Source organism: Seriola dumerili, unplaced genomic scaffold, assembly GCF_002260705.1.
Source record: "Seriola dumerili isolate Sdu_G_001 unplaced genomic scaffold, Sdu_1.0 BDQW01000109.1, whole genome shotgun sequence".
In the NCBI taxonomy this organism is placed as follows: domain Eukaryota; kingdom Metazoa; phylum Chordata; class Actinopteri; order Carangiformes; family Carangidae; genus Seriola; species Seriola dumerili.
Genome location: NW_019174364.1, coordinates 1,260,521 through 1,276,956, shown reverse-complemented (window position 1 = coordinate 1,276,956; position 16,436 = coordinate 1,260,521). Strand labels below are relative to the sequence as shown.

General features: G+C 38.8%; 2 protein-coding genes across 3 annotated transcripts; both read right to left on the bottom strand.

Moving 5' to 3' along the window:
• Window positions 1-1,561: 1,561 nt before the first annotated feature.
• On the bottom strand, window positions 1,562-6,604 carry LOC111222943 (protein FAM107A-like). Its single transcript, XM_022746874.1, has 5 exons — window positions 6,546-6,604; window positions 5,322-5,373; window positions 4,017-4,206; window positions 3,784-3,940; window positions 1,562-1,748 (listed from the first exon to the last, which is right to left on the bottom strand). The coding sequence occupies exons 1-5, from the start codon at window positions 6,567-6,569 to the stop codon at window positions 1,641-1,643; spliced, it is 531 nt and encodes a 176-aa protein (XP_022602595.1). The 5' UTR covers window positions 6,570-6,604; the 3' UTR covers window positions 1,562-1,640.
• Window positions 6,605-7,731: 1,127 nt separating this feature from the next.
• LOC111222932 (protein FAM3C-like) lies at window positions 7,732-9,880 on the bottom strand. 2 transcript variants are annotated; one of them, XM_022746851.1, is made up of 9 exons: window positions 9,801-9,880; window positions 9,620-9,715; window positions 9,471-9,512; window positions 9,163-9,286; window positions 9,022-9,080; window positions 8,694-8,744; window positions 8,481-8,565; window positions 8,271-8,397; window positions 7,732-8,128 (listed from the first exon to the last, which is right to left on the bottom strand). In XM_022746851.1, exons 1-9 carry the CDS (start codon window positions 9,811-9,813, stop codon window positions 8,027-8,029), a joined length of 699 nt encoding a protein of 232 aa, XP_022602572.1. In that variant the 5' UTR covers window positions 9,814-9,880; the 3' UTR covers window positions 7,732-8,026. The 2 variants fall into 2 exon arrangements, with proteins under 2 accessions (XP_022602572.1, XP_022602575.1); XM_022746854.1 differs by having other exon boundaries at window positions 9,471-9,497.
• Window positions 9,881-16,436: the final 6,556 nt, after the last annotated feature.

Below are 16,436 nucleotides of genomic sequence, written 5' to 3'. Positions count from 1 at the left end.
CCCTCCACACTGGGGTCAAGTCTCCTGTCCTTTACAGCGGAGGGGGTGAGGGCGGAGCTCAAGAGGCTACGTCCTGGAAAAGGAACAAGCCCGGATGGTGAGTGTCTGAGGCTGTTAAAGGACTGTGCAGTCCAGCTGGCTGAGCCCCTCCAGAGGATCTTCAACTTCAGCCTTCAAACAGGGAGGGTCCCGGTCCTGTGGAAAACATCATGTCTTCCTCAGGTACCTAAAGTAGGGCGACCAGCTGAGATAAATGACTACAGACCAGTTGCCCTCATATCACACGTCATGAAGACTCTGGAGCGGCTGCTTCTCCACCTTCTGAAGCCACAGGTTGAACACGCACTAGACCCCCTACAGTTCGCCTACAAGGAACATGTTGGAGTGAGTGATGCGGTCCTTCACATGCTCCACCGGGCCCATTCTCACTTGGATGAGCCAGGTGGATGAGGATTATATTCTTTGATTTTTCAAGTGGGTTGAACACCATCCAACCCCCAATTCTAAAAGACAAGCTGGAAGGGGTGGGGTTGGATCCCTGCTTCATGTCCTGGATTGTGGACAAGACGACCACAGTGCGTCAGGCTGGTTAACTGTGTCCTAGGGACAGTGATCAGCAGCACTGGGGCTCCACAGGGAACTGTTCTGGCTCCGTACGGCAGACTTTAAGTGTTTTGCTGCAATCCCCAATGCTCTGCAAGTTGTCAAGCATCCTATAAATTGCTATTTTCCCAGTGCAGTACTAATAGAGCTCCACTGATTTGTCAGTCCAGTCAGAGAGACTGAGAGGAAATGTTGAAGTTATATTATAAACTTCATATAAGATTTGGGGCTTTCGGGAAAAAACATCCAGGGCTGCAGCCCCATAGGCCCCTATAGGTAGATTATTCTATGTGCAGACTTTTTAAAAATAAACATCGGCTTAACTTTTCTGATACACAGAATACACTTGTATGCTGATGACATCATCATGACATAAGAAGAGTCTTTTCCTCAGTTAAAAACTGTCTTAGATTAGTATAGAAATAGATGTATTTATACTAAAACGTATCAAATTAATGTTAAGAATAATTCTATTAAATGCTCATTTAATGTCTCTCAATCAGCAGTTCTCAGTAATACTCAGTGGTGACATCAGACACCTTCCCAGACAGATTGGGTCATGATACGTTCAGACAAATATAGCTGACCTGATTGTTTGACTAGTGTACTGATGATACTTGTGTATTGATGACTTCTGACTGACTGTGAAAAAAAAGTGACATGTGCGAGGGAAAACTGAACACACCCAAAAAGAAGTTAAAAAATAATAAGGCAAACACTCACACATTATGGTGACACATCCTGTTTTCAGGTGGAATCACTAATTTCTTTTTCATCTATGCACACTTTGATTTCTGACTTATTAAAGCACAGTGTTACAACAGAATATCTGGTTCTGTCTTTGACCTGTTGATGTTGCCTTGATCATAAACACTGTGCTGTATAATCTATTTATTCTACAGGTTTTAAAAAAAAAAAATAAACACTTAAGCTCCAACAGTGAAGTTCATTCATGTCTTTCTCCACACTGTCACTTACTCCCACTAGTCCATTGTGTTGACTGTCAACAGAAAACATGCCGTCATGAATCATAACCATCACACTTCTTTTTCTCCTGCATCCAACGTTGCTGTCCTCCTCAGTCTCTCTTTCACTCGCAGGAACTCTAGCTCCTCTCGCTGCTGCCCTGTCTCCTCGCTCTCCAGCTGTGGAGAAATGAAAAAATAAAAAAGACTAAGACTTGGAGCTCTTAAACAGTCAACGAGCAGTGTTTTTACAGAACACTCTAAAGCCAATAAAAACAGTGGTGTAATATGATCAAGTACATGTGCTGTAGTTGCACATTTGAGATACTTGTACTTCACTTGAGTATTTCTATTGCAGGCCACTTTGTGATTTAAGTTTAAAGGCACAATATTTTTTATACTTTATACCCCACTAAATTTGGTATTGTTGCTGGATATTTTATGAATCAATATTCTGTATACAAAACATATGATGAGAGTATCGAATATGATGCATTGTTTAAAATATATATAATGATAATGTAGAAAAATTAGCTCAACCCCGACAAGCTGCAACAAGAATATTATGTTATATTAATATATGAACCCCTCCTGCCACTGCCTAAGGTTGAAATGCCTAAAACATCCACATAATCCATAGTTCTTAAAACCTGTAAATGGTCTGAGAAAGAGCAGAAATATTGATTATCTTTATGCAAAATTCATATTACTAGAAGTTGTATTAACCCAGAGAAGGCACTGATAATATACATATACACTATATTGCCAAAAGTATTCACTCACCCATCCAAATAATTGAAATCAGGTGTTCCAATCACTTCCATGGCCACAGGTGTATCAAATCAAGCACCAAGGCATGCAGGCTGTTTCTACAAACATTTGTGAAAGAATGGGTCGCTCTCAGGAGCTCAGTGAATTCCAGCGTGGTACTGTGATAGGATGCCACCTGTGCAAGTCCAGTCGTGAAATTTCCTCGCTCCTAAATATTCCAAAGTCAACTGTCAGTGGTATTATAACAAAGTGGAAGCGATTGGGAACGACAGCAACTCAGCCACGAAGTGGTAGGCCACGTAAAATGACGGAGCAGGGTCGGCGGATGCTGAGGCGCATAGTGCGCACAGGTCGCCAACTTTCTGCACAGTCAGTCGCTACAGACCTCCAAACTTTATGTGGCCTTCAGATCAGCTCAAGAACAATGCGTTAGAGCGCTTAATGGAACGGGTTTCCATGGCCGAGCAGCTTCATCGAAGCCATACATCACAAAGTGCAATGCAAAGCGTCGGGTGCAGTGGTGTAAAGCACGCCGCCACTGGACTCTAGAGCAGTGGAGACGCGTTCTCTGGAGTGACGAATCGCGCTTCACCATCTGGCGATCTGATGGCCGAGTCTGGGTTTGGCGGTTGCCAGGAGAACGATACTTGTCTGACTGCATTGTGTAAAGTTTGGTGGAGGGGGGATTATGGTGTGGGGTTGTTTTTCAGGAGCTGGGCTTGGCCCCTTAGTTCCAGTGAAAGGAACTCTGAATGCTTCAACATACCAAGAGATTTTGGCCAATTCCATGCTCCCAACTTTGTGGGAACAGTTTTGGGGATGGCCCCTTCCTGTTCCAACATGACTGTGAACCAGAGCACAAAGCAAGGTCCATAAAGACATGGATGAGAGAGTTTGGTGTGATCTTGACTAGCCTGCTCAGAGTCCTGACCTAAACCCGATAGAACACCTTTGGGATGAATTAGAGCGGAGACTGAGAACCAGGCCTTCTCGTCCAACATCAGTGTGTGACTTCACAAATGCGCTTCCGGAAGAATGGTCAAAAATTCCCATAAACACCCTCCTAAACCTTTTGGAAAGCCTTCCCAGAAGAGTTGAAGCTGTTATAGCGGCAAAGGGTGGGCCGACGTCATATTAAACCCTATGGATTAAGAATGGGATGTCACTTAAGTTCATATGTGAGTCAAGGCAGGTGAGCCAATACTTTTGGCAATATAGTGTGTGTATATATACTAGACTTTCACTGTCAGAAACAGCGTCTACACTGCCCTCTGCTGGCCAGCCACTTGATAATTATGTGCACAGGACTTATTTCAATCTCTATGTACACCCTCAACAATTTTTTAAGATAACATAACAAATGTTCCATGAATAGACATTTCATTTAATGCCAACTATCATGATGGCTTCTTAGATGGATACTTGATATGATATGTTTACATACTTTTTCTAGCCTATGATGTCTTCTCAACAGCTCTTGATGAAATGGTGATCTGTTCCTCTTTGCCTCCTCCTGATCTCTGCTCGCCTTCTTCTTTTGGTCCCATTTTCTCTTTTCTAGAACTTGCTGGAGTTCACTTTTTCCTTCTTGACACACCCTCCTGACAGAAACACACACGGGGAGTTAACAAATTATTACAACTAGGAAACAATGAACGATGGGTGAGTCTGTCCAACCTATTGTGAGTCATCCGCAGCTCTTTGTGGAGCTCCTGGTGGCTCTTGGAGGCAGTTAAGGGACTGAGAGGTTTTCTGGGTCTGATGAGGTGAACACTCTCCTCCTCACTCTGTAGCTGAGGTGGAATGAAGGCCTGAAGCTTTGGGCATCGATCTTCCTGTTCATTTTGATGCGCCTGCATCACTGAGGCTGAAGGGGAAAAACATACCAACATGCTATATATATTTACCAAGCTGATTTTTGCATGTAACCTCTTGTCTTATTCATCATACTTACAAATAAAAAACTGAACATTACAGTAGACTGTTCTACATATGCATTGACAATTAAGAGTTAACTCCCTGCATTAATAATAACTCTATTTATATAGCACTTTTCAAAAACAAAGTGACAAAGTGCTTGATAGTGGGAAAAAAAAACAAAACAATAAAAAGTAAATCTGATTCAGAGCAGAAGAGATCAAATTAAATTGTGGATTTCTTTATTTTATTTTGGAGCACTAGTTCACGGAATCACATTGATGAGGTGTATTCGGTTTTAATGTATGAGAACGTTAACTCTCTCTGGAAACAGGACTAAGACCAGCTGTCCTCCTACTTATTAACAGGTGACTGTGACTGATATTACTGTAAGGACCACTGAAAGTACACGCAGACACATTGCAGCCTTGTAGCATTTTCATCTGTAGAGGCTCATTCAAGTATTTCTATTCAAACTTTGGATTAGAGGCACAAAACCTGAGCCTGCATTGAGGCTTTTAAAGAGCACATTTCACAGAATTGAAGGCTAAAATGTCACCAGGCAAATGGTTTATTTACACTTCATAGTTCATTAACACATTCTGGCTCGCCCTTGTTAATTCTTTTATGACCGATACATTAAATGAAAATGTCTGTGCAGGAAATTCTCCCCCATGCTTCATAACTCAGATTCACTGACATCTCTTCTGCTTCCTTTCAGTTTGTTCCTTGAGTCACACAAACAGACCAAAAGAGGCAAACACCTTAAGCTGCGTCTTTATGACAGTGATAATAATGATAAACTTAATGGATGCCACAGTGGCTCAGTGGTCAGTACTGTGCTGCCTCACAGCAAAAGATTCATAGGAGGTTTAAACAGCAGAAGGCAGTCGCCCTATCAAATCTATTGCAATACTCTATATAATGTTATAACAATATATGTTATAATAATAACATATAGCGTTCAACTGACACTAGTAAAGGAAGGTAAAAAGACAGGCAGGCCTACTTACAAAATGACACAGAAATCAACAATACCACATGGAATATTTTTAGATTTCTCACCCGACCCGTTCAGGTATGTCTCACTTCTACCTGGAAAACTTTGCAGGTCTCTCTGTCAATCACAAGTCAAAAAGAACATAAAATAGCTCAGAGTCACAACCAGCATATCCCCAAGACATGGTGCTTTTTCAAAATGCTAGTTTTAAATACATAAATAAATAAATAAATTGGCAGAGGGTAGCTCTTCAAATAAATAGAAATCTCCCTGTCGGGTCAACAATGCAGTTTCATGCAGTGCGAGCAGTACAAAGCTGTATTATGACGCTGACGGACAAATGAAGTGTCAGCTCCTGTTCCACATGTCCAGTGAAGCGAGGGCCTTCACTGGTGAGATGGAGGGCTGCCACCTCATTAATGACAGGATCAAACAAAACACACTTTGATTCCCACTGAGTTCCTCATTTGCTGGAGTTTGAACAGAATTAATAGTTGTCGAGACAAGAGTTATTCCACTGATTAAATACTTCATGAATATGCAGGAAAATACAACATGGGTACAATAGACTGTTTGCTCACAGCATTTATCTATTCCTTAAGTTAAATGTTTGTTGTAGCCTCAGCATAAGCTCCATTTCAACATGTCAAAAAAACAAAAGAAAACACTGAAACGTTGCTAAATATGTTCAGAACTGGCATCTCATATGGTAAAGAAAAACAAGATAACAGTGAATGGTTATACTGAGGAAAAATGCAAACTGCATGAGGCATTTTAAATGACAACTCTGCTGCCAGCTGCTGTTTGGCTGATGAGGGGAGAGTCCTGCTGTTTGGCTAAATCTCGCACTGTGGATATTGTGCAGAGAAGAATTAATAGGACATGACGGGATAAACAGTCTCCAAGGCCCACTCTTCACTGTTGGCAAGGCCTTTTTTCGTTTTTCTTTTTTTTTTAGATGGATAAAGAGCTGCGTTTGGTTCAAGAATTCACTGTCTTTAGGAAGATATAAACCAGTGACAGGAATACTGTAAAAATGCTTCAGTATGATTAAGTATATACAAATAATATGCTGTTTATGATGACAGACGATTCAACAATGTATGCTTTTTCATGGTTACTATTCTCTTAACTTTCTCAAGCACACGATACATCAAGAAAGTGGTGTGTAAGCTATTTTCCACTTAGATGCGTCTGGTGGTTCTTCTTGTAATGAGACATGAGAAATGATAAACACAGACGTGTTATGTCTCACAGAAGAAATTGAAGCAGAAAGTCTTATCTCTTACCTTCTTTCCATAGGTGACTCCCATGTCCTCAGTGTGAGTCAGATTTCTGCACAAACACCTCCTGGCCTCAGAGTGGACAGTTTCAACAGTTACTCAAAGAGTCATTTGGGGTTACTCTCTCTCTCTCTCTCTCTCTCTCTGTGCTCTCCAGCAGTGAAGTACACCATAGAGAGGAATCTGTGCTTGGACCAATGATGATGCTCCCAGGGAAGCAGCAACCAAGTGGAAGACAAACCCTGGAGAACAGGCCAAAAGCGCTGGCAGAATATTCAGTGCACAGCAGTGGTGGAGAGTAACTTAGTACATTTACTCAAGTGTACTTAAGTAGAATATTAAAGTACTTAATCTATTGTTATTTTACTTCATACTTCTACTTCTCTACATTTCAGAGGGAAATATTGTTTTATTGTTTTTACTCCATAACATTTATTCAACAGCCTCAGTTACGAGTTAATTTTAAGATTAAGATTTTTTTTAAGAAAAAAAAAATGTGATAAGAATATAAAATACTTTCCTTCCATTGGCTTGTGACCCCTTGTAAAAAAAACTGCGACTAGTTGGTGTCCCTGGCCACATTTCAGATATCATTAACTTGCAGTTCAACCAAAGAGACAGTTCCCTTCTCAGCCTCTCACATGGTTGAAGACCCAGAGAGGTCAAAATATTTCAGCAAAAAAACAAACTAGAAACAGAAACACGCTGCTCACACAATGCTGCATCAGTGCAAAATCTAATAATATAGAGTATATTATGTTAAGTTAAGAGTCACCAGGGACATTTATAAGATCATCTAATGTTTACTTTTACCTTAGTTACCTTAGTTGAATTCTGGGTTCTGAGTACTTCTTCCACCACTGGTGAACAGGTTGAAATGGAAAAGTAGTGCAACAAATACAAAAAGGAATAAAGAAAAAAAAAGTGAAATGTAAGATAAAAGAGAGCAGAGATGCACCTGGTCCTCAGTGACAGATCCTCCACATACCAGAAATCACAACAAATATTTTTCATTTATCCCCGAGTACATTGGTCCACCTGTAAGATATACTTGCACAGTATTCAGTAGCATCTGTCACTGTTTCAAATGTTTGGCTCTATTTCTATTATTTGAAGATTCATTTTTGCATTTTCTATTACTATTTACAGCACAAGTCAAGTCAATTCAATTGTATTTATTTAGCCCAAAATATCACACACACACACACACACACACACACACACACAAATCAATAACTAACTTGCTGGTTTTACAATTTACAACTTTGACAACAATTTAACATTTTCCCACAGCAGACAAAATTTACAATGTGGAGAAACAGAATGACAATAGGTAAATGAAATACAATGATATACTAATATTGAGTTAATCTCAAGTCCAATAAGGTAAGTTTTAAGTTTGAGAGGTTTTTTACATCATTTTGACAAGGAGGTAAGGCTTAAAAGGCCATTGCTGTAAAACAAAAACTTAGTCCAAGTTATAATCTTTAGTTCTTCACAACAGTTTCGGTTCTTGGGAAACAGCCGCTCACCTCCACCATATCCGGCCATCCTTCATAAACGTTGGTTTTCGCATCATTAACAGCTTGCTGTTGGGTGAAAAGGGAAGACGCCATTTTGTTTTCCATCAATTATCAAGTGTTTTCACTTTTGGCATATTCTAAAATAGATGGTCTTTTCTAACACAAATAGAACAAAAGAACAAAAACTGCAGTGAACAGGATCACTAACCTTCTCAAAGAGGCTTTTCTGTTCTGTCCCTGCTCTTCCTGCAAACACCCAGCTGTCTCGTGTTCTTACAGAGGTGATGAAAGAGCTTCCCATTTCAACAAATATCTCCCTCATTTTGTCTGTCAACCTGCCACGAAAAAGGAATAAAGCGGGTCACACTGTGTGATATGAAACTGTTTTAGCAGTTGAATCACTGAGGTTTGGACTTACTTTTCTGCCACATCATCATAGGAGGCCACCAAAACAATCCTGCCAGTTTTAATCTCCTTCAGGTATGCCAGGATTTCGTTTGAATCTTTTGTTAGAGTAATTAAGAGTAATAATAACAATAAAAATCACCATCATTTAAAGGCTTTAATAAACTTTGAAACCGGATTAAAAGATAAAACAAACAAACAAACAAACAACAAAAAAAACCCTTACTTCCATCTCTCATATTAAGATAGCCAAATTTTTCTACAGCTCCAGTTTCACCTGAGATGGAAAAAAACACAATATCAAAGATGTTATAGCTGTTCCAGAGCATTTGATCATATCACGATCCTATGATTAGATGAGCATTTTAGGGACTTTCCCCGCATCTTATACACACTTTACTTTTAAGAACATGTAACATGATCAAAAACTTTGAGAAAGAACTTCAAAGTTCAAGATAAACTATTTCAATCTAAAAAAATATTACCACTAACCAGTACTTTATGAGATCTTTTTTTCAGTGTATTGAGGAGGTATCAGAGAGTATTTTACTCACCATTTAGCACCGCAATGTTCAATCCGCGTCCCACGTTATTCATCACATGGCTCATGATGCTGTTGAGATAGCAGGGAGGTTTAGTTTCCCTTCAGAGCCTTTATTAGTGGTTAATTCAGGTACTAATACTATGACACGTACGTTTTGCCATCAAAACAGATCTTTGGCCCGATAATATTAGCTGTTCCACTCCGGAGTTGTATAGAAAAATGGTTGGGTGGACAGACTGTGGAGACGCTGCATTGTGGTTCATTTTGATTTATATCTGAAAGTGCAGATAAGAGTGAGAGAAAAATCTCTGATCTTGCAGGAGGTTGGTCATACACACAGCATGTGGTAGTTGTGTAATGTTGGAAAGATGAGTTCATAACTGAATTTAACTTGAAAGAAAATTTCATTACATTACACTTCATGTGAGTTTGCTAAAAAACAGTGAACATGTGTCTTACCGTTTTGGAATCCTAGCTTCATTTTATCTAAGCCAGAAAATGCTAAAATGAAAGAAAGGAAGGTAGTATTATTGAGATGAGGCAGACCGTGAATGAAAAAAGGTAGCTCAGGATTTAAGATCTAATAATAAAAATAAAAATAATCTCACCAAGAATATTGCTTGTTTTCTGCTGTACATCAAATAAATTCATGGCAACTATCCAGGTCATTAGGAGGACAGCAATTACAACAAGGTACAAAATAGCTGTTGACAACAAAGAGCAGATGGATGAAGATTTGTAAGCAAACGCCCAAAACAACCTGTTTTTAAATATATAGTAAAATCTTACCTTGATATCTCATATCTGCAGACTTCTCCTTTCTGATCCTGAAGAGGAAGAGCTTTTGAAATGCAATTGCATCTATGGACACTCCCTGATAGTCACCACAGAGTTGTGTTTAAAGTGCTTGGCTATGCCAAACCTGTAGCAGCACTCCTTCTTGTACTATACAAAAAAAAAAAGGCCATGCCATTAGACACACCCACTATGAACTAGTTCCTCTAGTTTGTAATGTCAAATATGGGAAGGTGTACACCAGTAACAGATACTGTTGGTTGTGAACAAAGAGGTTTACAAACGACACATTGTGTTTAGCGACGGAGTAAAAAAAACACGGGAAACGGGATAGCGTGAAAAAAAAGACACAAACAAACAATCTGATAAGAAAATAAAAACCCAATCAACCAAATTATTTTGGTCAGGACATAAGGCATTTAAATCTATATTTTTGATGGATAGGCAACACTGTTTGCACAGGGATTTGTGGTTACTGATGTTTAAATGGTGTGGAAGGCCAGGTAATCCCTGAGAGCAGAGGTCAAGCCTCATGTCAGCAAGCATCCGCTCTGCTGATCCTTGAACAGTGGCTGAGCTCACACTTTCACCTGCCTGGAGAGCTCCACTCCAAAGCAGCATTTTGTAGGTAGTAATGAGCTGATATTGTGAGTAGTATATTATTATCTTTATTATTATTATCATCATTATTATAATCAGACTCCAAATCAAATTGTAAGTAGGTCAAAATCATATAATTTATCCAATAAGAAACAGGTAAACAGCTGATTTGGGATTAATGCCTCTCTGTGGCCATATTTTTTACAAATAAACTACACTTAAAGAGGGATGAAAAATTTAAGGAAAAACCAGCACAAAATTTGTTGCTAAGGTGTTGGGCCACCACAAGCCTCCAGAAAACCTCTGCATTAGACTGTCAATGTCTACGAACTACATTCTTCAAATAGACATTTCTACATTTTCCTGTTTTACACGTCTGTTTAAAATGCCCCTTAGGTGTTCTGTTAGGAGGAGATATATTGACTGTAAAGGCTGCGGTAACCCACTTATGAAAGCATTCAATCACCTTTTGCTCCCTGATAGAAGAATCTGGATATTCCTATTATTTTCCTCCACATTTATTCTGGGATTTCCTTTTAATTTGTCGCCTGTTTGTAATTGACATTCAGTTAAACACATTTATAAAGTGCCTTTATGCAAAGCACTTTACAGTTTGGCTCTCACTGAACAAACAGTTTCAAAACAGTAATGTTCAGTGTCTTGTGCAAGGACAATTCACTATATACTGTAGATGGGAGGAGCTGGCAACTGAACCATCAAGCAATAAGTAGACAACCTGCTTTACTTGCTGAGCCACAGCTGTCAAGAAACAAACAGGTGCGCAACATCACACAGGAAAAGGCATCCAACTCAAACAATGAGTATTTGATTTTGACACCACTGCAAGACAAGGCATTACATTTATCTCCTCAAGTTCACATTTCAATTTATATTAATTGATCGTTAGTCATTATCAAAGTCCTTGGTGCCCCTGACGGCAGTTGCTCTGTGGGTTTGCTGGTTGACAATCCAGTTTTGATTTAGATAAAATTGGAACATGAGAAAATGTAAACAGAGGACTTGAAAGTATATTAATGTTTACAGCAGGTTTGTGCACTGAAAGTACATGTTGCTTAGGTAGAATAAATATAAAATATTATTTCCTTGCGTGACATCTGAGGACTCAAAAAAGAGAAAAAAGAGAAAAGAAAAAGATAATATGCATCAGCAGGGAAGCAATTTCTGCCTTTCTGGCGGTGAGATGATCTGAGTGTGTTTCCCCAAACCTTTATCACTAGCTACATGTTTTTAGTCTAATACAACAGCCCTGTAATAAATCATGAAGGTTATCATATTCGGTTTTTGTTGAGACTGTTTTAGAGAGGTGCTGATTCAGGCGGCTGCAGTTTGTGGTGCTGTTGAACTGCATTCCATTATATTGAAAGGTGTTTCTACTATTTTGTCCAACAGAAACACACGTCTGTGTACAGCTGAATGATATTACACGGTGTTAGTTTCACCTGGGTGTACCTAATAAACTGGTATTAGTGTATATTATGTTCTGTGTAAATACAAGGCTGTTACATATCGAGGGGCTTTACATTATGACAGTAGGTGTTTGCGGCTTCGAATTCCTTACATGGTGTAATGCGAAAGAGAACCAGCAGAGGGTCTTTGTGCACCGTTTACCGATCAGAGAGAACATAAAGCATTCAGAGATTCAGAGGACTGGATATCAGTGTAGGAATAAAATATCCATGTTGTGTTCTGTTTTTGTAAACAATGTGCCTGTTCACTTTGACAGCACAAACCTTGTCTCTAATGGCTTCATTTGCTCTACTTTGCATCTGTCATTGAGAATTGAGCAGTATTATCATAATTAAAACAATTATGGATTTTCTTCCTAGTTAGCGCAGGTTTTTGTTATAGGCAAGAGACAGAGGGAGTAAATCAAGGACAATCCAAACACATCACTCAGTGCACAGGATGAATATATTTGGTAATCATCACATATTTCTCAAATGTACAACAACACAAAAGACGAAAACACACTAGTCATCAGTATCATTCACATCACCATCAGTAATGGTAAAGAAAACACATTCATTAGATATTTGCTAAATTTTCCAATAATACTTGAACTTTAAGCTGATAACAAGAAGAGAGTGATGACAACAAACTGCTTTCACTTCATAATTTGTTAATCATGCAAACAATAATTAAAAGAGAAACCATAGTGAAATGATTTCTGACAATGAATGATTAATCAGTTTGAGCCGTCGCTGGCATCCTGTGACACATAATGACGACACCCTAGCAGGTGGAGTTGCTGTTTTGTTTTGCTTTACTTACTTTTTGCTTTGTGGTTAATGCGGCTGTCAAAACATATCACGCAACATCATTCAGTATAGGAGTCCATGAAAGAGTCGGTGGACTCTGAACTCTAAAGCAAATTTATCTTAAGTGGGTTAATGTGAGCATGAAAAGGGAAATAGATTTCAAAGGGAACAGGCCAGCTGGTAGATAGCTGCGTCTTAGTGTGACTATTTTTAGCTGCAAGTCAGTTAGGGTGTTTGAAATATCTGAAATGTCAAATCTCCATGTGATGCTTTGTAGCCACCGCGTATTTCATAACTGCTGGATCATGTTATATACTCATGTGTGTTAGGTGATCAATATAAAATGAATGTGAAGGTGTACATCGTTTTTTAATGCAACAAGTGCCAATTCATGACATGTACTACACTGACAGTGAAATGATGCCGCAACAAAACATTTTGTTACATTTTGATTTGTTAGTACGTGGTTTATTTAGCCATATTCATGCAAGTGCTCATCCTGTTGCTGCTACTTTATTACCTGGCAATTGTTTTCTTTTAATCTCTACATTCTGTAATTTCATCAGTTTTCTGTGACTAATACAGATTTAGATTAAAACATCTGCCTGAAATTGGAACAGTGGAGTGTCGATTCTCAGTGGGATCAGTAGTCTCCTTTTTACATAACCAGAAGTCATTTGAGTAGGTAATATTAAAAATGTAGCTTCATGTAGCTTTAAACTCATTGTATGTCATGTACATGTGTGTTCTCCAGTGATTTAGTTTCGCACTTCGACAAAGCTGGGGGACTTTTGAAAGGCAGATTAATGCAGCAGAGGCAGAGATATCCAGATGCTGGATCCTGCATTTCCAAGAATGCCAGTCTCTTTTCATGGGCTGTGTAAGACCTTGATGTGCAATTGGTAAGTGTTCCTTTAAAGGAGTCAGTGATAATACAGATTGAGATCAATATTTCTCCTTAAGCATAAAGAGATAACACTCCAGATAACAAGAATTTAAACCAGACGATCAATGTAAATCCAGAAACATAATCCACACTAAAGCTGCAACTAGTAGATTAATCAGTTAGTCGATCGATGGAAAATTTATCGCTAACTATTTTGATATTTGAATAATGATTTAGATCATGGTTCAAGCAAAAAAAAAAAAAAGCATTTGTTGGTTTCAGCGTCTCAAATGTGAGAATTTGTTGCTTTTTCTTGTCTTAAATGAAAATTGTGTAGTGATGCTGAATGGACCAAATGACTAATCAAAAACATAACCTTTTGTCGCAGCCCTAAACCACATAATCCACCCACAATGAGCTCCTTTTATCCCGTCGATATGAGATTCATTCCAGAAGATCCTGTCAAAGGAAAAAGGGAAGTTACAAATGACGTGTGATGTGATGAGGAAGGTTACAGGTGTGTCAACTTGTACTGTGGGACAGATGACAGTGAAAGCTACAAACAGGAATGCCACGAAGCACTGACCTCGTCTGACTCCTCTCCCACTGTGCAGAGCCCCCTGTCGCCATCCTCATCTGTCACCGCTGAACCCTGATCTTCCATCCGCCTCAGCAGTGAGTATCTGTATGTCGCCTCACTGAAATGAAGTTATATGACAGACCAGGGTGATGTGTTTTCACTGCACTGAGAATTTAGAATGAATCTCATTAAGGCTCATTAATTAAGTTTGCTTACTTGACTGGGAAGCAGTATTTTCGGATGATCAATACAAGAGCAGCTATCGCCACCACTGAGACGAAGATGACTGATGCAATAATCCCAGGGTGAAGCCTTAACCCGGCCTAAAAAGAGAAATGAATCCAATAAGCGCTAACAGTGGGGTAGTTAAAGAGCCCATAAACCCAACAGCTCAGTTCATGATGTGTTGCTTAGATAAAGAGGAAATACGAGCAGCAGATATGACAGCTGAACAGCGGTGTGTTATGGATCAGAGTGTTGTACAAGCGAAAAGCTCAACAGCAGGGGTATAAATCTCTTGCCGAGCAGAAGTATTTCTGACAATCACTGATCACTCACATTAGAATTGTGATCACTAGCCTATATCTTTTAAGTTAGGGCTATTCATAAGATCATAGGTAATGTTAGGAGTAGAATGTGAGAGCATTAGTCTTTGTAGCGATAATTAGGATTCACATGGAGTGCGGCCAAAAAGTAACAATCCAACAGGAGCAATTAATCACACAATTAATCACACAGAGGTGAGGAGGTGTCATGTATGAAAAACAATGAAACAGTGATGAACTATGACTGCAGTGACACAGGTTTTATTACCACACTGCTAACATATTCACATTATTTTGTCGCTGATTAATCAACTTGCATAGTATTTGAAACATATAAAACGGGTTATGCACAAAACTTTAACAGATAGGATCTCCAATACAATACATATTTTTACCAATATAGTGTACATTTATTAGTTATTTATTCTTTTATCAATTTATCTTTATATTTACATTTTTTCTTAATTTATATATATTTCACTTATTCTCTTTATAATTCCACATTCATTTTCTCATTCTTCTTTTCACTCCATAATTTTTTGGCCTTTCATACTCTATTTTTTACGATACTACATTACAGCAGGTTCTGCATTTGAAATGTAGCTTTTAATGTTAAAGATGTGAATTTTTTTTTTCTTCTACAAATCCATGAAGCACCATGCAGACATCGTAATTGAACTTAGACACGTGAACCCAAAGCCAACTACACCTACAGTATTATGACAGTACTTCTTTGTGAAGTGATATTTCGTTCCACTTACTTATTCACTTCTGACCTCCAAAGTGAAGGGAGTTTGGTAAGTTGAAGGATTCTAGCTATATTGCAAAACAAGGAGCATTGTGCAATGAGAGGATGATAGAGCCTCTTAACATCAAGTGTATTTTGTGTTTTTTTTCTCTCTCAGAAGTAAATGTGGTGTCTTTAGTTTTGCAAAGTGCATTGGTCTTAATCATCCCACTGCAGTGCTTAACCACATGTATGTCAAAAAGTTCAAATTTGTTGTAATAAACAGGCAACTTTTGAAAAACTTTGTATTTTCATACTTTAATTATAATTCACTGAGCTAACCGCCATATGGCTTTACATGTATATTTACCTGTTGTGATGACATCCTTGTTGTCCTCAGAGCCTAGTTAGCCCACTTTCATCATGTAGCAAAAGAGCTCAGTACATTCTACTTAAATAAAATGAAGCCCCACATTGCTGGGTCGGTGGGGGCATTTAAATTAATTCAAATGTTTTCTATCTGACATCAACCGCACCGGGCCAAACGCCATACTTGTTTACTTCCTGGTCTCACCTGTTGCGACCGTTGCGACGGGCAGCATTTCCACGCCCACTTTCAGGACACGTCACGTCGTGTTTAATGTCAGGGTCACATGATCTTCCAGTGAGAGATGTTCAAACCAGAAATCAGGCTTGTGCGTTTTACGGAGTACATCGATCTGTCTTACAGCGTGGAAACACAAATGACAACATAGGTTCTTATTATTTTAGAAAAGCCCATTTCAATGGATCATCCTCTTGGAAAAAGTCCTACAGTAGCCCATACCTTGCATTTGTACAGTCAGTCATGTATCATAAGATAAAATGAGATAAATGCTTAAAATGCAAATCCAAATTCTTGATTTCTATGCTTGAGGTCTTGTTTTGGTAAGCATGCTTTTTGCTGTAATTGGAAAACACACCTTATAGGACCGAATGTTTGCGGAGCTCTAATTTGTTGAACACCACATTTA